This window comes from Daktulosphaira vitifoliae, unplaced genomic scaffold, assembly GCF_025091365.1.
Source record: "Daktulosphaira vitifoliae isolate Bord-2020 unplaced genomic scaffold, ASM2509136v1 Scaffold_5, whole genome shotgun sequence".
Lineage (NCBI taxonomy): Eukaryota > Metazoa > Arthropoda > Insecta > Hemiptera > Phylloxeridae > Daktulosphaira > Daktulosphaira vitifoliae.
This window is the reverse complement of record NW_026099576.1, coordinates 5,857,557-5,879,689: the sequence shown is the minus strand read 5'-3', so window position 1 is coordinate 5,879,689 and position 22,133 is coordinate 5,857,557. Positions and strand designations below refer to the sequence as shown.

The 22,133-nt window shown below is 26.8% G+C and overlaps 5 protein-coding genes across 8 annotated transcripts in view; 3 read left to right on the top strand and 2 right to left on the bottom strand.

Moving 5' to 3' along the window:
- The window catches only part of LOC126907190 (uncharacterized), a 32,486-nt gene extending 20,639 nt beyond the window's left edge, over positions 1 to 11,847 (top strand). The window contains exons 2-3 of the mRNA XM_050688303.1: positions 10,635 to 11,450; positions 11,519 to 11,847. Coding sequence (XP_050544260.1) covers positions 10,635 to 11,450; positions 11,519 to 11,544 — 842 coding nt within the window. The 3' untranslated portion in view covers positions 11,545 to 11,847. The remainder of the gene's footprint in view (positions 1 to 10,634; positions 11,451 to 11,518) is intronic.
- The window catches only part of LOC126907402 (Kv channel-interacting protein 2-like), a 383,598-nt gene that overhangs the window by 331,194 nt on the left and 30,271 nt on the right, over positions 1 to 22,133 (bottom strand). The window lies entirely within an intron of this gene.
- On the top strand, positions 3,686 to 4,516 carry LOC126907412 (cuticle protein 7-like). The gene is made up of 2 exons (XM_050688682.1): positions 3,686 to 3,791; positions 3,855 to 4,516. The coding sequence occupies exons 1-2, from the start codon at positions 3,780 to 3,782 to the stop codon at positions 4,308 to 4,310; spliced, it is 468 nt and encodes a 155-aa protein (XP_050544639.1). The 5' UTR covers positions 3,686 to 3,779; the 3' UTR covers positions 4,311 to 4,516.
- On the bottom strand, positions 8,410 to 9,283 carry LOC126907416 (cuticle protein 7-like). The gene is made up of 2 exons (XM_050688686.1): positions 9,115 to 9,283; positions 8,410 to 9,045 (listed from the first exon to the last, which is right to left on the bottom strand). Exons 1-2 carry the CDS (start codon positions 9,124 to 9,126, stop codon positions 8,620 to 8,622), a joined length of 438 nt encoding a protein of 145 aa, XP_050544643.1. The 5' UTR covers positions 9,127 to 9,283; the 3' UTR covers positions 8,410 to 8,619.
- Positions 13,171 to 21,981, top strand: LOC126907367 (uncharacterized). Of its 3 annotated transcripts, none has more exons than XM_050688584.1 (4): positions 13,171 to 13,887; positions 18,698 to 18,910; positions 18,977 to 19,831; positions 19,899 to 21,981. In XM_050688584.1, exons 1-4 carry the CDS (start codon positions 13,203 to 13,205, stop codon positions 19,958 to 19,960), a joined length of 1,815 nt encoding a protein of 604 aa, XP_050544541.1. In that variant the 5' UTR covers positions 13,171 to 13,202; the 3' UTR covers positions 19,961 to 21,981. The 3 variants fall into 3 exon arrangements, with proteins under 3 accessions (XP_050544541.1, XP_050544542.1, XP_050544543.1); XM_050688585.1 differs by lacking the exon at positions 18,698 to 18,910 and adding an exon at positions 17,241 to 17,453; XM_050688586.1 differs by lacking the exon at positions 13,171 to 13,887 and having other exon boundaries at positions 18,002 to 18,910.

Here is a 22,133-nt window from a genome sequence, read left to right as displayed (position 1 = left end):
GCTACAATCAAATATTGTCTCAGCATTATCAAACATAAAAAAATGTTTTATCATTATTATTAAAATAAATCAGTGTTAGTTAAGTTAGTATCAGTAATAAAACCAATACCTCGTAACCCTAACGACAACAACACGTATCTTTAAATATTCGATTTTTACATCGTGATTCAAAATAACCCTACGCCTCGTACGATTACTACGATGACGGTCAGTTTAATGCACCACACTTTTACTATTGCACATTTTGATTGTTTTTTAGACATTTTTTATGAAATATTTTATTTGAGTATCAAATCTAATCTTATACTAATAGCGTTATTTAGATTTTACTGTTCTGTGAACAAAATATTTATAACATTTATTTCTGGAAATAGTTTCATTTGGTTAAAAATAAAGGTGGTTTTTTTCATAAAATGTGCTCTTTAAAATGTTATACACAGAGTTATTATTCCCTTTTTATTTATACTTAAATTTCTAATGTGTCAATACAACGAACATATCAACGATGATTTATAGTGAATATTTCTAGCAGTTTTTGCATAAATGAATTGAATTTAAGTGAAATGTGTTGACATAAGTGTGAAATAAATATTTGTGAGAATACATGACCTCAGGGAAACATGGTTTTTAATTAGTGCACATAGAACTTTCAAATCACTGTCCACTCAGTACACGACCTAACTCCGAATAGTGCAATGCTAACCACCGGCACATTCCTCCTTGAAAACCTGACTATTGTTATAGTTATGTGGTTATTTGGTATTTTACGCCAATATTCCATGTCGGCGATTATTTCTTTTGTAAACCGTACCGCTATATACAATTTATTGGCAGGTACTATTACTGTGATGGGAATGATATGTGTGTATACAAAATGACGATTGATTACCAGTCGTGTGGTTGTGTTATCGAACTTCACAAATGAAAAGGAAATTATTATTTTTTTATTCGGAAAATCATTTAAATATTTCCTTGTATTCATTAAGATACTGCAATTTTCAAACACAAACGTTGTAACCAATCACATAATCAAATTTAAGATTGTTTTTAAACAATTTTAGGAATTCTCTTTTCTAAGTACACACCGTTAAGATTAATTTTAACTTATTTTATTTAAACGCTTTTAGTGAATCGTTAAAAAAAGATTTAGAACAAGTGGTGTTTTAGTAAAAAAACTGCAAAATATGCGCTTATTTTTCGTTCGTACACTAATATTTACACATAATAACAATATTTTAGTGTACAATTTTTGTTGGACTCAATGTATAAATTTGCATACCTAAAATTATGTGTTATTAATTTTGGCGATAAAATCCTTAAGTGATTCCCCCACCACCACAACCGCCCCTTTCATTAGCAGACCTACCTCTAATAAATACATGATGGTCACTTCGGTGGCCTTGTCTAAAATTGAAATGACACTCGTGGCTTATTCGCAGTATTTCCCTTAACAACATCACTAACCTAATTCTAAAAGCAATATAAATGAAAATTCATTTTATTATAATTACAATTACGTCGAGTGTAAGTTTATTTTATTTTTATCTTGACTTTTACACGTATGAAACATTGTTCAATTATATCTGATGAATTTCAGCAATAACACGCGTTGCAATGTATTACATTCAGTTAAATTTGAATATATATATATATGCATATGATGCGCATATATTTAATTTTTATTTGAATTTTTTTTAGGAAATAATCAGAGCTTTTTGTAAAAACTTGTTTCTGTATTAAAATGATTCTATATGAACCTATTGATTAAAGAAATTATTGTATTTTATTTAAATAGAGCTTGAGGCTTTTTACTAAAAGTGCCTTCATTGGCCTGTACAATGGTACACACCACATGGTTATTATATTAATTGATAGTGTAAACAAATCAAAATCACGCTTAGCTCAACGATTGTCCAGATTATAGGGTCAAGGTTTGATACAGAACGTTCACCGTCAGACACTGTGCTTATACAAGATGACCACTTACCGATTTGGTTATGTCTGTGTTTGCGATGGTAATAATATTGATTATTTTATAAGCGCCCGAGTTCGTAATTGGCACTTAACTCATACACGGCAACCCTTGTTGTTAATATTAACGAGATTTTAATAAACTTGAGAGTTGAAAATGTCGTTCAAGACTATAAGGTATCGACATAAATAATGATGTGTGCAAATCAACGACGAAGTTGCCTAAATCTATGCACATTTCGTTAGACAGGTCAAGCGGCGTTATGGTTTCCGTATACCGATTATAGTTAACAAAGAGTATAATATAATATTGATGGTAAAGTTTTCGGGTGTATTAAAGTTATTTCATCATTTAAACAATTGGTCAAACCAGATAATAACGGAGAAAGGCGAGTCATAATACCGAAATGGAGTTGGGCTGCGTTTATTTGTTTAATTATAAAAATCATGTAATAATATAGCCGATAACTATAATTCATTATATTTTACTTAACATGTGTTACTGGAGAACGTTTTGTATAACACGCGTTAAACATTGGTCAAAACAATATTTATAAAATTATATTATAATTATTATACACAAGTGAAAAATGTTTTTATTATGAATTCATTGAAAATCAAAAATTATCTTAAACATATAAAATCATTTGAATTCTGATCGTTTTTGCATTCCCGGTACATTAACAAAGATAAAAAAATTCATCAATAATTAAATAATGAAATTTTAATGATTACACGTTTTTACAGTAATATTTTATTAAAAAATAATATTGCGAAATTAAAGAAAATCTTAACGTCGAATATCTCTAATTCTGGCAATAATATAAAAATGTTATTGAGCAAACTTAAAAAAAAAACTAATCCAAGTCCGTTATTTATTTATTAGAATGGCAGTTACAACTACAAAATGCTCGCGGTAAACACTAATGCTGGAAATCTACAACATGATTTATTGGAATAAATATAAAAATGCTAGATGTTAATTATGAGATATTTTTCCTTTTATAGTATAAGACTATCATTTTGCACCACTTAACTTCTTAAAAACATTGAATGATATAAATACAGTAAAACGAGAATATTATGCCTGGAGTATAATAAAAGGAGATGTTTAATTCAAAACTCTAGAAATTTATTACACCCTAAAAATATTAAGTCCGATAATACATGACAGTGGAATTTATTAACGCTGTTAAATGTCCACGAATTCATAAAATTACAAATGACTAAACTAATGTTGCTCGTAAAAGTTATTAGTATTTTTTTTTTTTTTTAAGACGTGTTTTGGATAAATTTATCTAAATTTACAAAACACGAATATTGATTCGACGTATATAATTATAGATAAACTAGCCGCACTATATTTTTTATGGTTTCGGCCTTATAATCCAGATATTAGTTTAGAACTCAATGAAACATTGATCATTGAGAAACATTTTTCACGAGTAAATTTAGAACTATAGGAATGAAAGAATTTGTTGGTACATAAGAAATATTCAATCAATGTATATCGCTCACCGGATAGGGGGCAAGGCAAAATTAACCCGCGTGGCTCAGCCTTGAAACGATATTTTATTCGCCATACTTTCTGTGTACACGATTTTCGCGACTATCGTTACTAGTGCAAAATGCACTGCAACCGGTTTGCACGATTGAAAGTGTCTGGTTCGCAATTACCTTTTGGAAGGGATTGATTTGTCGGGGACCCGAAACTTTTAGCATATAAATACCGTGGTGGCTGCTCACAAAGTCATCAGTTATCTGTTTCGTTTTGATCAATACAGCAAATCAAAAACAAATCATTTACAATGGCCGCCAAAGTAAGTTGAAATGTCATTTGATACTTTAGAACCGTTCTCGGTCTTATTCTGATTCTATTTCAGATGATCGTATTCGCCGCCTGCGTGGCTTCCGCTCTCTCACAATACGCCGCCCCAGCCTACAAACCCGCATACGCCGCCCCCGCTTACCCAGCGCCAAAGGCCTACGCTCCAGAACCCGCATACGCTCCAGCCCCATACAACTTCGAGTACAGCGTCAACGACCCAACCACCTACGACGTCAAGAGCCAACAGGAATACGCCGACGGAAACGGATACGTCAAGGGATCGTACAGTTTGGTCGAACCCGACGGTTCCACCCGCGTCGTCGAATACACCGCCGACGACTACAACGGTTTCAACGCTGAAGTCAAGAAAATCGACGGAGGATACAAGGCCCCGTACAGCGCCCCAGCATACAAGCCAGCTCCTTACTCCGCCCCAGCCTACAAACCAGCCTACGCCGCCCCCGCTTACCCCGCACCAGCCTACAAACCAGCTCCATACAAACAATACTGATTCGAACAAAACTATTAATTTCTATGACGACATAGAAATCATGTAAATTATTGTTTCAGCCAAACGTCGCGTTCATATTGAGCTGCGTATGTGCCTAGTCTGAATTCATTTCCATCAACAAATGTATTTATTTTGTAAATATACGCCATCTCGATTTGCCGATAAAAAAATATGCGTCAGTTTATTTTCACACATGTTATCAACCTTGTCCTTTATGGTCCGAAATATAATAAGAATAAATCAATGTTACCGTAACTTTTAACAATGGGTCGGTTTTCGTTAGGCATTGCTTGCTGACAGCTTGTCTACACGCTTGAAAATTTGAAAATAAAATGTCACTTAAAACCCACTGTTAATTTGATTTTAATAATTAAAAGTTATCTAAAAAATATTTTATTACTGTTTGTAATTGAAAACAACATGATCGTCATTTGATCAACGTTAAATAAATGACGATCAAATTGTTTAAATACACTGTTAACGAACTATTTGTATCAGCTTGCTATTACTGAAAAACACATTCTAACAATGACAATTTTTTAGTTTTACGGTTCTTTTAATATTTCAAGTAAAATACGTTTTTATATTTTGTAAATGAATCACTTTAAACTCGTATCCGTAACTCGTTGAGCGGTTATTCATTTAATATTTAAAACATAAAAAAGTAATGTTTTCAATGAAATATTTATAGGTCAACGAAACAATCAAAATACGAGTATTTCAGAAAATGAATTTTTCGATAAATCCACATGAATTGGTCTATACAACTATCATCAAACCATCCGCATGTTTACAAAAAAATATTATGACATTTTATGTTCCAAAATGTCGTTTTCTAGAAAAATGTGATACTAAAAATTGTAATTACAACTTGTGTCGCGATGTAATTACAATTTTGTATTTTTAATATTATACTTTCGACTGGGTATCGCAACACTATCCAGGAGACATTGTGTCTAGCAAGTGCTTTGGTAACGCCCACAATCCGTTATCGTAAATCACATTGATAAATTGTTGTAGTCCCATTGAAAAACCACTGGTAATAGTTAGACATTATTATGTTGCGTATGAATTCTACTTTGCATATTAATATTATACAAAATATTAAAACGCAGTTATTCCAAACGTTTACCGAACATGCAATTATTTTATCGAATTAATGATCTGAGATGTTGGGTGTATTAAAAATAACATAAAACATATATATAAATGCATTTATTGGGTCAATGTCAACGCGACCACGCTTGCCGGCAATACCGGTTTATTTCTAATAAATGAACAGTTACAATTACGTTATATAATTTTAAAAATAGATGTTATACATTTTCCTATTAATTGCATTTCAAAGATAAATTATTTCATGTAAACTTATTGTGAAGTCGAAATGAATGGCAATTTTTTTTTTTTTTAGTATAGACAAAATGTATAGCTAAGAATTATTTCTATACGTATTATTGAATTATTTATTTGTTACCAAAGAATTATATACTAATACGTTATATTTTTCATTTAAAATAATCATAAGCAGATTAAAACTTGTATGCTAAGCTTTTATTCAAAAATGAAATTAAAAATTTTTTGACATATTAATTTACTTAGACTTTTCATTACAACAGATAGTCAATGAATCACCCGATAATTGAATAATTCATTTTTATTGATAGTTTGTTTACAGTATTTGCAACAACAAGGGTTTTGGGTCAGCACTTTGTGCAGAAAAGTACTTATGAACTAGAATAGTCTCGTACAAACTGTTTATATTGGCAGCACCATTTGTGGGTGGTAAATAATTCCTAGCATAAATAATAAAAAAGGGTAAAATGTGCTTGACATGTACCGTTAAATCGACAAACATGAGTTTCTTCAATACCGTGACACTCACAAATGTCCCTCGAGCTTTTCAGTCGTTCACAGCATCACAATTTTTATTATGTGAAATATTCATTCAATAAATTATCATGTCTAAAATTATAGTTGAATATATATATATATAACATAATCACTGATATATAATCGTCAAACACATTTTACTCGACCGATAGTAACAAATTAGATCTAACAACAAAATTAAAAATGAATGTGTTTTGATGACCTCTAAAGTAATAGTGGATTTTCTTTATATTTATGATGGCATCCATAAAATGCATTGACAACTATTATGGAAGTTCACCTTTTTATATTTTCTAAATAACTAGCCTTATTAAAAATTATCATGTCAATGATTTTAACAAAACATAATATTTTTTTTACTAATAAGAAATTAAAACAATTAAAATTTAAACGGATCAAATGGTTTCACCTTCTAAATTCCTCCACATTTCCTAGACGATTATTATAGTTTTCACTGTTGCAATGATTAAGTTAATCTACAGCAAAAATCACGACTGGTCCTTTTTTAGTTCATCCCTTATATCTTATTATGCAGTCAACTTTTTTTATCTTTTTTAGCAACATATATATTTAACTAGGTTATAAAATAAAAGCATTATAATTGAGAAAATTACTGGATGATAAAAACTTCCGAATCAATATTTTGGATGTTATTCTCATTTCTATACTCAAATAGAATGAATAATAAGGCCGGGAAATGAGTAGTGACAAAAAAGCGCCCTCCCGAGACAATTTTCTAAAATAATACTGTACACAATTCATTTCAATAAAATGTTCAAAATCAATATTTTAATAGCATATCAAAAAATAAAATTGTCATGAATTGCTAAAATCAAGTACATTAAAAATTATATAAATTAAAATTTAATTATGTCTACCACTATCTATGGTAAATTAATAAATTTTGCAAAAGAAGGTTATTCGTAAAATGAACAACTTTAAGTTACTAAGAAAATATCAGTAATTATAACGTGTGAAATGAATTAAAAAAAACCTAATTTTTAGATTCATGGTCTAGTGAGGCATATTGCGAACAAATAAGCTTCTGGCAAAATAAATGATTAATGATGACCGTCAATACTGTTATGCTAACTATTGTTTCATGGTGAGGAAAGTAAGGTGTAATGAAACAAAGTTACCAAAGCGGTCTGTCCCATAAGATCATATCACAACTGATAAAACATTAAATTTTTACACAACAGTACATGTAATGAATTTTGCAAAATATGTCTACGCCAAGCTGTTAAGGATCTATTATCGTCCATCCTACGAAATTAAGTTTTGTATGTTAGTGCAAATATAATAATATTTCAACGTAATCTATACATCAATGGCAGTGTGATCTTGGTAAGTAACTCTTGAAAATTTATTGCTTATATCATTATTAACTTATCACTTATCAAAAAGAGAGCATGACAATAAAAATTAGCATACTTTAATTATTCAGTTATTCAAAATACAAAAAAGAACACTGATATGAACACAACAAATATAAAATAATGTTCAGAAATAATTTCAGAAATAATGCCTATTATTATTACAGTTCATTTTTAATATTGAATAACTCAACTATACTCAGTTGATTACAGTATACATTTTTATTTTATGATGAGTACAAATGTTTTTATATTTATTATAATATAATATATTTATAATTTTCGACCACCAAAACATCTCTTCCAAATCAGATAATCGACTAATACGAAAAATAAATTAAATTGCACCACCTGTAGTTTTAGACCACTACATCAATGAAGTTTTTCTAAAATCAAAATTCAAAATCAATAGTTTGACATTAAATATTAGTACAGCAATATTGATGTATAAAAAAACAATTAAACAATAATAATGATAGTCTTACACTAATTTTTTTATGATTTCTCGTTAGGGCAGTCTCCATTTTATGAAATTCCAAATTTCATTCGAAATGCCCCTCCATTATTTCATGAGAANTGAAATTCCAAATTTCATTCGAAATGCCCCTCCATTATTTCATGAGAATAAAAAAATTTACGAAAATTTTTTAAATATTTAAATTGAAGCACACAGCATTTCAATATTTTGCAAAATATTTTTAATTTTAAATAATATTAACCACAAGTGGTAGATTTTTTTTTATAAAAATTAAATTATTATAATAAAATTTAATGTAATCTATATAGTTACTTTCCTAAAACAGCAATGAATTATAAATAAAAAAACAAATAGGTATATGAAGAGACTTTTATTTACAAAACAATATATTACAGAGTACAATTAGATCATTGATATTACATCTATAACAGAAACAAGTGTACAACCGCATATGATTCCGACGTCCCAGACAACAAAACGTCATCAATAGGTGACAGGAAGAAAAAGATTATAAACATAGAATTTTATAAATAACTAACTATTTTAGGCCTATTCGAGACTTCGCTTAGTATGGTTTGTAAGCTGGTGCTGGGTAAGCGTGTTTGTATGCTGGAGCAGAGTATGGGGCTGGATTGTATGCTGGAGCGGAGTATGGAGCCTTGTATCCTCCACCGATTTTCTTGACTTCAGCGTTGAAACCGTTGTAGTCGTCGGCAGTGTATTCGACGACGCGGGTGGAACCGTCGGGTTCGACCAAACTGTACGATCCCTTGACGTATCCGTTTCCGTCGGAGTATTCTTGTTGGCTCTTGATGTCGTAGGTGTATTGGTCGTTGACGCTGTACTCGAAGTTATATGGTGCTGGGTGGTATGCGGGTTCTGGAGCGTAGGGCTTTGGCGAATAGTAACCTGGAGCAGCGTATGAGGGTTTGTAGGCTGGAGCAGCGTATTGTGAGAGAGCGGAAGCCACACAGGCGGCGAATACGATCATCTGTTACGAACAAAATATATAATTAAAATAAAATCAGTTCGAATGATGAACACTCCAAGTTGGACTTACCTTGGCGGCCATTTTGTTTTATGATTTGGTTTTACACTGTCGATGTGTTTAAAAACTGAACGAGAACACACTGATAGTTTTGAATATCGTCAACATAGTATTTATAGTTAAAAAGTTTGTCGAATATTTCATCCCTCCCAAGTCGAAATGTTTTGGTATCTGCACAAAACCGGTTAATATAATGCACATATACAATATTTTGTATTGTTATTTCATTTCTTAAACGCGTTCTATAAAAAACGGGGATAGACTAAAACACTTATCATACACCTTGTTTGGTTACTACATCGACGTTAAGTTAAATGCACCACACCCTGTATGCGTTACACATTTTTTTTTTTTACTCAAAAAATGTATAACGTAAGCTAATTTTATTAATTAATAATAAGAATCAAATACGCTTAATTGAAACAATTTATGTTATGTTAGGTGCGAAATTGAGTATGCTGTTTTTATCATTATTGTTATTTGTGTTTTTTATCTATTTATGTAGTTATGTTAGTCATACATGTTTAACTACTTTTAGAGGTATAATGTTCAATTATACTCATTAAAAGACCACAAACCGTAACTAATTGCAAACATTATACCTAAAAAATGAAATAAAGTTTTTTGCAAATCAAATTGTTGAATTTGGTAATTTTCATCACATTTTTATAATTTTGACTTTATATTAATATAAAAACATAATTTATCTACTTAACTTTGAATATGTATAGGAAATCTTGCATTCTTTAAATATATATTAAATTACAGTCTAGGATACCTATATAACTAATATAAAAAAAAAAGTAATAGAGTAAAGAGACAACTAACAATAATTAAAATCACTATCACAAGAAAGGCTTCATTGTAAATTTGTAGATAGTTTTTAATATTAAAAAATTGATGGATTATTTTTAAAAAGTAAAATTTTCCTTTATATTTTTATATGTTATAAATATATAAATTATAATTGTAAACTATTACAATTTTAGATCTTATGACATAATGCTATAAGAAATTGGTTCGGTGAGAGCTAAACAAAGTGATGACAGACAAAAAAAACTTAACATAGTAATTAGTAGGTATTAATAGGTATAATATCTCCCCAGTTTCTCATCAAAGTATAAAAGTTATCCCAAAGAGTTATTTTCTATGCGCAAATTATTTCAATTATAAAAATATTATACATTAGTATTTTAATATTTAAAATTACCGATTTTCTGTTTTAATTTTTAACCTTATAGCGTCTTATTACATTAAAAAACTAAAACTCTGAATAGTAATATATTTAACTAAGCCATATACGAAAAGTCTACAAGGCAACAATTCTATTAAAATACTACAAATGTCTTATGATAAATATTATTCTTATTATTTATAGTAGTAGAACACTATAAATACGTGTCTATTGACGTTGAATTATATTTTGTACAAAAAATTTCAACGATAATCATTACTTATAATTTCCAAAATGTTTTCATTAAATTTTTTCAATTTTATATTTTTATTATTTTATGTGATTCAATATACAAAAGAAGAATACTCTCTAAAAAAAACAATGAGTCAATTAAATGTGATACTACAATATCCGGGATGGAAAAATTTAAATGATTTAATTTCTATAGAATATCATAAAAAAAAATATTATCTTGAAAGTCTGATTGAAACACCTACACATAAAGAAATATGTGAACAACAGATTCGAGCCTTAACTGTATATCTTGGTTGCACATATGCAAAAGTTATAAAAATTATTTTTTCAATCATTATCAACTGGCAAAAAATGTATAAAGAAGGAATAAACTTAATAAATAGATGCATTTATACTGAAGAACTCATAAATACTATAGCTATATTTATTGATCCATTAGCTACAATGTTAAAAGGCGCAATGGATACATTAGATTTATTACATCATTTACCATGGGCTAAATTTAAAATGTATCACCGAAAGTTCTACATGATGAGTCCTTTTTTGGATAACATAGGAAATATTTTTGACAAATTGAATGATCCGAGCCTATCATGTAATGGTAAATCTACAAACTCTTCGAAATTTGAAATCGTAAATTCATTTTCTAATAAAATAATTACAGAATTAGATTTTGAAACTGACACATATTGTAATTTTATACCTTATGATGCGAATTATTTATGGAATCAATGGGTTGAAGAATATAGAGCCATTAATAATCATGGAGTAAAATTAATATTTTTTGAATTCTTAACTAGAAAAATTAAAGATTATATTAAGAGAGTAATTGTCGAAAAGTATTTTAAACTGGGATTTAATTTGGATCCAATTACCCAAGAAACGTTTATAGCAACACCAAAGGAACTATATGAACTAGGTATTTAAAATGAAAAAATAATAACTAAAATTTTAATTTATGGTCTTTTAATTTGTTTATGAATCTAGATTTGGAATTAAAAATCAATAAATGAAGAATCTCCCACGCCAGTTCAAATAGAAACTTATTCGGTGTTGTAATAAAATTAATTTTGTTTTAAATTTATGTATCATAATTAATTACATTTGCAGTATTGCTTAGTAAATATTTTAATTATTATTAAAACACAAATATGAATAGTTAAATATGGAATTATAAAAATTTTAATTTTTTGTCATATCTATATGTATGATTTTTACATATATAATGCATAATAAAAAAGCACTGAACAATGGGAAAAAATAAAGACAATATCTGATCGTGATTGAAATACCTATTGTAATAAAGCTTGCGTTACTTATTTAAAGTTAAAATAAAAGAATCTGTATCTGTGTGAGGTCGTGGGATAGTGGGGCTGTATACCATTATACAGACGAAAAGTATAAATGATATCTGACAGTGATTAAAATCACAATCATAATATACATATGGTATTATAACAGATTCAAATCTGTAGATAGTCTTTAATTTTAAAAAATTGGTGAATTATTAAAAAACAATATGAACCCTCATTTTTTAAATTATATGCAGGTTAGTAGCTCTTTCAATTACAAGTTCATTAAAATATATTTTACTTAAGCATTTATTTTGATGTATTATGAATAAAGTAGTCTACTAGAAATTTTCAATTATTAGTGACAAAAATATAATTTTACGAAACCAATTATTGTGATTTCAAATATACAATTTAATATTTCTATCATCTTTACAATTATCTATATCTTTAATAAAAAAACAAATATTTACATATAAGAAAATAAGTAACCAAAAAATTCTAGATAAATATAATTCAAAAACACATCCGCGTAGATAATATTAAGACCGAAATATTTCTATATTAAAAAGTATAATAACCATTTTATTCAAATGTTTTATTTGATACTATTTTCCAATTAAAGTACATTACATTAGCTTTAATTTAAGATATATACATATATAAATGTCAGTTCTTCCGGAACACATTCAAAAGTTAAGTTGAAAAAGTTGTCATTTAGAATCCCCTTCTGTGGTCTAGAAGGGGTCAGATTAATAAAAAAATATATACAAAATGATAGGTAAATACCTCATGTATCAATAAAAAAAAATTATATTGATTTGGTCATTTTTAAAAAATTAAAAAAAAGTCGAAAATTACCGTTTTATAAATTTGTAATTTTTTTGGAGATTTCCCCCATTTACGGGGAACGAGGGAAATTTTTAAAATTTTCAAGGATAATGACTAGATAAGATTCGTGATTTTTTGACGTATTGTTGAAAAAAATCGGTTCGGTGAGAGGTGAGAAAAAGTGGTAAAAGACACACAAAAAAAAAAACGCATCATAGTAATGTTAATTAATTCTCAGTTTCGCTTCAAAGCATACAAGTTTAAACAACACAATGATTTATTTTCTATGCGCAAATGACTGCCATTATAAAATATTATATTATAGTGTTTAAATATTTAAAATTACCGATTTCATATTTTCATTTTTTAAATTAATCCGTATACAAAACATTACAAAGCAGCAATTCTATTATAATACCACAAATGTTATATAATAAATGTTAGTCTTATTATTTTTAAAATGATATTAAACAGAATGAATACGTGTCTTTTGACACATCATCGAATTATATTTTGTCAAAAAATTTCAACGATAAATATTAATAATCATGTTCAATATATTTTCATTAAAACTTATCAAATTAATTTTTTTATTACTTAATGTGTTTTTACATACAAAGGCATATACGCCTACAAAAAATTTAATGGATCAATTAGATAAGTTACTAAAACATTCGGGATGGAAAAATTTAAGTGATGTAAGCTCTATAAAATATTGTAATAAAAGTTATTATCTTAATAATCTGATTGAAACACTTACATCTGTTCATAAAGGTGATACAAAAATACGATTATTAACAGTATTTCTAGGCTGCACATACGCAAAAGTTATAAATAATATTTTTTCAATTATTGTCAACTGGGATGAAATTTGTAAAAATCAAAATGAAAAAGACAACAACTTAACAAATGAATGCATTTACACTAAAGAATTCATAAACATAATAGCTAAATTAATTGTTCCAATAGCAACATTGATGAAAGGTGCAATGGATGCTGTAGATTTATTACATCATTTACCATTGGCTAATTTTAAAATACATAACAAAAAGGCCTACATAATAAGTTATTTATTAGATAGAATAGGAAATATTTTTGGTAAATTTAATGATCCGAGTCTATCATGTGATGATAGATCTACAAACTCTTCGACATTTGAAATTGCATATAAATTTTTTAAAAGAATAATAGAACTTTTACAACTTGCTACTGATAAATATTGTGAATTTGTACCTTACGATACAAATTATTTATGGAATAAATGGGTTGAGAATATAGAGCCATTAACCAGAGAGTAAAGTTAAAATTTTTAATATTCTTAATCAAAAAATTTAAAATTTATATCAAGAAAGAAATTTTAGAAAAATATTTTCAAGTGGGATTTAAATTTGATCCAATTACTGAAGAAACGTTTATACCAAAACCAGGGGAACTAATTGAACTAGGTATATAAAATAAAAAATATTAATTAAAATATAATTTATAGTCTTATACATTTTTCTTGAATCTAGAGTTGGAATTTAAAGCAACAATGAAGAACCCCCAAGGCTAGTACAAATTGAAAATTATTAAAGTTTGTAATAAAATTAATTTTGTTATAAATTTATGTTTTATAATTATTTACATTTACAGTATTACTTGTTAGTAAATCTTTTAACTATTACTAAAGCATAAATATAATCAATAACACTATTATTTATTAGTTATACACAGTGAAATATTTAATATAATATTTAGATGAACAATTATAAAAATTTTAATTAAGTATCAGAAATGAATCGCGGTTGCTTTTTTCGTATCTAGTCAAAGACGTTACCCTCAATAATTGAAAAAATTTCCCTCGTTCCCCTAAATGGGGGAAATATCCATAAAAGTTACAAATTTAAAAATCGTATATTTTCTACATTTTTTCAATGTTTTTTTACTTAAAACTGCTATAACTTTTATCAAAAAAGAACAAATTAATATAAATTTTTTTTATAGATGCATAATGTCTTTACCTACTATTCGGTATATTTTTTTTATAAATTTGACGCTTCGACAGGGAGGGAATCAAAATGACTTTTTCACAAAAAATTAACTTTTGAAAGTGTTCCAGTAATACTGACACTTTTAAATATATCTTAAATTAAAGCTAATGTAATATACTTTATGATGGAAATAAAATAGCTACCGTATAATATTTTTGTGTTCAAATTCTCGATTTTATATTTTACATTTTCAACTTTAAAATGCTATAACTTTTTAAAAAATGTAAGGATCAATACAATTTTTTCATGAAAAGTAATATATACATATTTATATACATCTTTCATTCGACTAACCTTTTTTTTAAATGAGACTATTTCCTTATATACGGGGTGGGGTTCAAATCTGAAAAATACATATAGAAAGTTGAACTTTTTCAACTTAACTTTTGAAAGTGTTCTGGAAATACTGACACTTTTATATATATCTTAAATTAAAGCTTATGTAATATACTTTAATATTAAAAAAAAATGTGGGACTTTATTTTGTCTTTACGGTAAAAATGGATATCAAGTGCTATTTTTGTGTGAAAATTCTCGATTTTATTTTTTCATTTTTAACTTTATAATGCTAGAACTTATTGAAAAGTATATGGATCAACACAATTTTTTTATGACAAATAATATTTTTATCCCTTTTTCATTCGACATACTTTATCATAATTAGGATATTAATAAGAAAGTAGTAGTTCATGTGGCTTTTGGAATAATCCAACAATATTTAAAAATTAAACACTATCTTAAGATTTGCAACGAAGCGTTTTTTTTTTTATAGTGATTTTAATCACTGTCAGATATCATTATACTTGAACCATCTATGCTACGTCACCACTGTGCTGCGACCCCCCTGTTCTATGTTTTTTTTTAAGTATTTTTCATAATAATTATTCTACACTTAATTACACCTCATAATAATGTTTGATTTAATTATTTAATCATTATATCATAAAGAAGTAAGTTAATTATAATTGCATGCATTTTAAATGGCGTTATTTTTTTTCATTTTTATTTTCCGGTGGAATTTTCAAATCTTAGTCGTAAAACGCTGGTGTCAGCGAGCGTTTTTCTCGAAAATGGTCGAAATTTTAAAACGCAAGCGAGCGAGCGTCAAAAATTTTCCGACCTCCGCCAATAATTTTTCCCGAGTCACGTGACTGAACACTTTCGTTGAAAAAAAAAATTTGAAAATCCGAGAACGCTAAGTAATTTTCCTAGAAAAGCGTTATTTTCCCTGTTCTATTATGTGATAAGAATATAGATACACTTCTAATAGATTTAGAATCACTGTGCAGTTCCTCTGTATACGTACTATTTATTTTATATTTATTTATATATAATTTTTTTTTTTTATGTTTGATCGTACACATATCAGAAGAACAGATATTCCAACACCAATATATGCTCAACGATATAAGAAATGGAACTGAAGTAAAATTTTCTAAAGTTTAAATTTAAAATATACTCCATAGATATCAAATATATTTATTTATTATATTACTCACCCTAAGTCACTTTTAATTTATTTTATTAAGCAGGACAGAAATTTTTTGGGTAACTCACTAAAAGTCTAGGAGGTAACAAATCTATTTAAATAAAATTATTATAATACCACAGATGTTATGTAATAAATGTTAGTCTTATTATTTTTAAAGTGGTATTAAACAGAATGAATACGTGTCTTTTGACACTTTGGCACATGAAAAGTATTCGAGGCAACAGTTCTATTTATAAAAAATTATTATACTATCCTCTATACATATGTCATTATTTTTAGTTTTATTATTTCTAAATGTAGAAAAGATTAAATACGTGTCTTTTGACACTTTGTCGAATTATTTTCTGTTCAAAAAAATCAACGATAAATAATAATAATCATTTTCAAAATGTTTTCATTAAAACTAGTGTATTTTAGTTGTTTATTATTTTATGTGTTTTTATATTCAAAAGCATATAATACTACAAAAAAAAAAATTAATAAACTAGATAAATTACTAAAATATTCAGGATGGAAAAATTTAAATGACGTAAGCTCTATAAAATATCATAATAAAAGTTATAATCTTAATAGTCAGATTGAAACACCTATAACTATTCAAAATGGTGATTTAAAAATACGATTATTGACAGTATTTCTAGGCTGCACATACGCAAAAGTTATAAATAATATTTTTTCAATTATTGTCAACTGGGATGAAATTTGTAAAAATCAAAATGAAAAAGACAACAACTTAACAAATGAATGCATTTACACTAAAGAATTCATAAACATAATAGCTAAATTAATTGTTCCAATAGCAACATTGATGAAAGGTGCAATGGATGCTTTAGATTTATTACATCATTTACCATTGGCTAATTTTAAAATACATAACAAAAAGGCCTACATAATAAAATATTTATTAGATAGAATAGAAAATATTTTTGGTAAATTTAATGATCCGAGTCTATCATGTGATGATAGATCTACAAACTCTTGGTCATTTGAAATTGCATATACATTTTTTAAAAGAATAATAGAACTTTTACAACTTGCTACTGATAAATATTGTGAATTTGTACCTTACGATACAAATTATTTATGGACTGAATGGGTTGAAGAATATAGAGGCATTAAACAGGGAGTAAAGTTAAAATTTTTAAAATTCTTAACCAAAAAATTTGAAATTTATATCAAGAAAGAAATTTTAGAAAAATATTTTCAAGTGGGATTTAAATTTGATCCAATTACTGAAGAAACGTTTTTACCAACACCGGAGGAACAATTTGATATAGGTATTTAAAATAATAAATATTAATTAAAATATAATTTATAGTCTTATATATTTTTATTGAATCTAGAATTGGAATTTAAAGCAATAGACGAAGAACCTCCAATACCAGTGCAAATACAAACTAATATACTAGATAAATTACTAAAATATTCAGGATGGAAGAATTTAAATGATGTAAGCTCTATAAAATACAATAATAAAAGTTATTATCTTAAAAGTCTGATTGAAACATCTACATCTGTTCAAAAACGTGATTCAAAAATACGATTATTGACAGTATTTCTAAGCTACACATACGCAAAAGTTATATATAATATTTCTTCAATTATTGTCCAATGGCAACAAATTTGTATAAACAAAAATGNTTTTGACACTTTGGCACATGAAAAGTATTCGAGGCAACAGTTCTATTTATAAAAAATTATTATACTATCCTCTATACATATGTCATTATTTTTAGTTTTATTATTTCTAAATGTAGAAACGATTAAATACGTGTCTTTTGACACTTTGTCGAATTATTTTCTGTTCAAAAAAATCAACGATAAATAATAATAATCATTTTCAAAATGTTTTCATTGAAACTAGTGTATTTTAGTTGTTTATTATTTTATGTGTTTTTATATTCAAAAGCATATAATACTACAAAAAAAAAAATTAATAAACTAGATAAATTACTAAAATATTCAGGATGGAAAAATTTAAATGACGTAAGCTCTATAAAATATCATAATAAAAGTTATAATCTTAATAGTCAGATTGAAACACCTATAACTATTCAAAATGGTGATTCAAAAATACGATTATTGACAGTATTTCTAGGCTGCACATACGCAAAAGTTATAAATAATATTTTTTCAATTATTGTCAACTGGGATGAAATTTGTAAAAATCAAAATGAAAAAGACAACAACTTAACAAATGAATGCATTTACACTAAAGAATTCATAAACATAATAGCTAAATTAATTGTTCCAATAGCAACATTGATGAAAGGTGCAATGGATGCTTTAGATTCATTACATCATTTTCCATCGGCCAATTTTAAATTATATGACAAAAACCCGTACATGATAATTCCTTTATTAGATAGAATAGAAAATATTTTTGGTAAATTTAATGATCCGAGTCTATCATGTGATGATAGATCTACAAACTCTTGGTCATTTGAAATTGCATATACATTTTTTAAAAGAATAATAGAACAATTACAACTTGCTACTGATAAATATTGTGAATTTGTACCTTACGATACAAATTATTTATGGACTGAATGGGTTGAAGAATATAGAGGCATTAAACAGGGAGTAAAGTTAAAATTTTTAAAATTCTTAACCAAAAAATTTGAAATTTATATCAAGAAAGAAATTTTAGAAAAATATTTTCAAGTGGGATTTAAATTTGATCCAATTACTGAAGAAACGTTTTTACCAACACCGGAGGAACAATTTGATATAGGTATTTAAAATAATAAATATTAATTAAAATATAATTTATAGTCTTATAGATTTTTATTGAATCTAGAATTGGAATTTAAAGCAATAGACGAAGAACCTCCAATACCAGTGCAAATACAAACTAATATACTAGATAAATTACTAAAATATTCAGGATGGAAGAATTTAAATGATGTAAGCTCTATAAAATACAATAATAAAAGTTATTATCTTAAAAGTCTGATTGAAACATCTACATCTGTTCAAAAACGTGATTCAAAAATACGATTATTGACAGTATTTCTAGGCTACACATACGCAAAAGTTATATATAATATTTCTTCAATTATTGTCCAATGGCAACAAATTTGTATAAACAAAAATAAAGAAGACACTGACTTAATAAATGGATGCATTTACACTAAAGAATTTATAAACATAATAGCCAAATTAATTGTTCCAATAGCAACATTGATGAAAGGTGCAATAGATGCTTTAGATTTATTACATCATTTACCATTGGCCAATTTTAAAATATATGACAAAAAACCGTATATGATAATTCCTTTATTAGATAGAATAGAAAATATGTTTGGTAAATTTAATGATCCGAGTCTATCATGTGATGATAGATCTACAAACTCTTGGTCATTTGAAATTGCATATACATTTTTTAAAAGAATAATAGAACAATTACAACTTGCTACTGATAAATATTGTGAATTTGTACCATACGATACAAATTATTTATGGAATGAATGGGTTGAAGAATATAGAGGCATTAAACAGGGAGTAAAGTTAAAATTTTTAAAATTCTTAATTAAAAAATTTAAAATTTATATCATGAAAGAAATTTTAGAAAAGTATTTTCAACTGGGATTTAAATTTGATCCAATTACTGAAGAAACATTTATACCAAAACCAGAGGAACTAATTGAACTAGGTATTTAAAATTAAAAAGTTTTAATTAAAATATAATTTATAGTCTTATAAATTTTTATTGAATCTAGAATTGGAATTTAAAGCAATAGACGAAGAACCTCCAACACCAGTGCAAATAGAAATACATTAAATATTGTAAAAAAATTAATTTAGTTATAAATTTGTGTTTTATAATTACATTTAGCTTATTTTTAAGTAAATCTTTCAACTATTACTAAAATCTAAACCTGAATAGTGAATCACACAATTATTTGTTGGTTGTACAAACGGAAGTATTTAATTATTTATTGATATTCATAATTATAAAAATTATAATTAAAACTTGAAGTAAAGTGCGGATGCTTTAATAGCCAAATAATTCTCGGCTATAGTATTCCTCTCATCTAGATATAATATTGTTCATAACTTTTGAAATATCGACCCAAAAACTTATAATAGACTAAATATAATAAATTCTTTTGCATAAGTAAATCATTATTTAACAAATAAGCTTGTTATAAGTGTATACAGTGGTTGATTTGAACAGATCTAACTGACAACTCTTATGACTTATGATCTACAAAACGTTTTATAGTTTTTTTGTTTTAATCAATTTTTAAAATATAGGACTATATTTTAAATATTTTTTATGATATGGTTCGATATTATAAAAAAAATTTTAAAAATTAATTTTTTTTTTTTAAGATTTGAAGATGGCCATATTATTGTTATGCTTTAAATTTTGGTTTATTTACTTATTATAGTAACTAAATTTATTATAAAATTGATAATTAATAATTTAGTTGATAATACACTATGTGAAGAAAGAATGGCCAACAAGAGAGACATTTAATCTAAGTGCTTATAATGTTATACGAGCACCATTGATACCGCCTTCAAAATATATGCTACCACCACTTCACATGAAGCTAGGTCTCATAAAACAATATATCAATGCTTTTTGACAAAAATGGTGATTGTTTCCAGTATTTGAAAGAAAAGTTTCCTGCGATAAGTGATGCAAAATTAATAGAAGGAATTTTTTATGGACCCCAAATTCGATCTCTATTTCTAGATGCAAATTTTACAAGAAAAATGAACGAGACGAAGAGAGCAGCTTAGGTAAGTTTCAAAAATGTGTCTGAAAATTTTTTAGGAAATAAAAAAAGCGAAAACTACAAGACGTTAGTAGAAGAATTGGTGACAAATTACAAAAATTTAGGTTGCTTAATGAATCTCAAACTACATTTCATGGATTCTCACGTGGACCACTTTTCTGAAAATCTTCGAGAGTACAGTGAAGAACAGGGAGAAAGATTCCATCAAGACATAAGTGAAATGGAAACTAGATATCAAGGAAATTGGAATATTAATATGATGGCAGATTTTTGCTGTACACTTAAAAGGAATACACCAAGAATATGATAACAAACGGAAAAAAAAACCTCTGCATAGATCGTTTGAGAACAAAAGAGTTCGATGTCAACGAAGAACAGTTTAACCTCTTCATGTACGGTGGCATCATATAATATCACTAAATTGTAGAATTTAAATAAAATCGAAAAATCGTGGTAGCAATGTTATTATTGTTTTCGTTTAATGTACGAACCGTTGCGCATCGGTCTACTTGGTTGTGTTATCATTGAAAGAGATATATTAATAAACGCGAAACTGTTTTGTGCATTTGAAAAAGTCAAATTTTACTTTTTTTTTATATATAATTATATAATTATAATTAATGACCAAATAATGTAAATATATTTATAATTAATTACGTTTATTACATAAAATAGTACGATCTATTCATATTTGTCAATATTGAAACAATATAATGTTGTTATGTATTCGAAATTGCTTAGTTACCATGTGGTATCGAATGATAACACTGTGCCTATTATATGAAAAATAATAACAATTTATACAATTTATATTAATAGTTTTTTTTCTAGTTGAAAATAGATCTCAGGAATAAAGATATAGTTTTTTTTTTTGGATTTAGAAATCTCTAGTGATTCATAATGTGCTGTATGTCCAGAATGTATGAGAGCATTTCACATTAAATTATTAAAAAATTGACTACAGTATATATTATTTTGTTAAATACTTTTAAAATATGTTATAAAACTTATATTCAGTTAAAAAACTGCAGTTATCAGAAGTCTGAAATTTAAGAAAAATACCTAGTCTTATTTATAATTTTTAAATATTATTTGTTTAGTATTATTCAATATTGATCTTTTAAAATTTGTTTTATTATATATATTTTATGAACTTAATTTTATGATTTATAATTTATGAGGTTTTTTTTAAAGTTGATGTTTGTC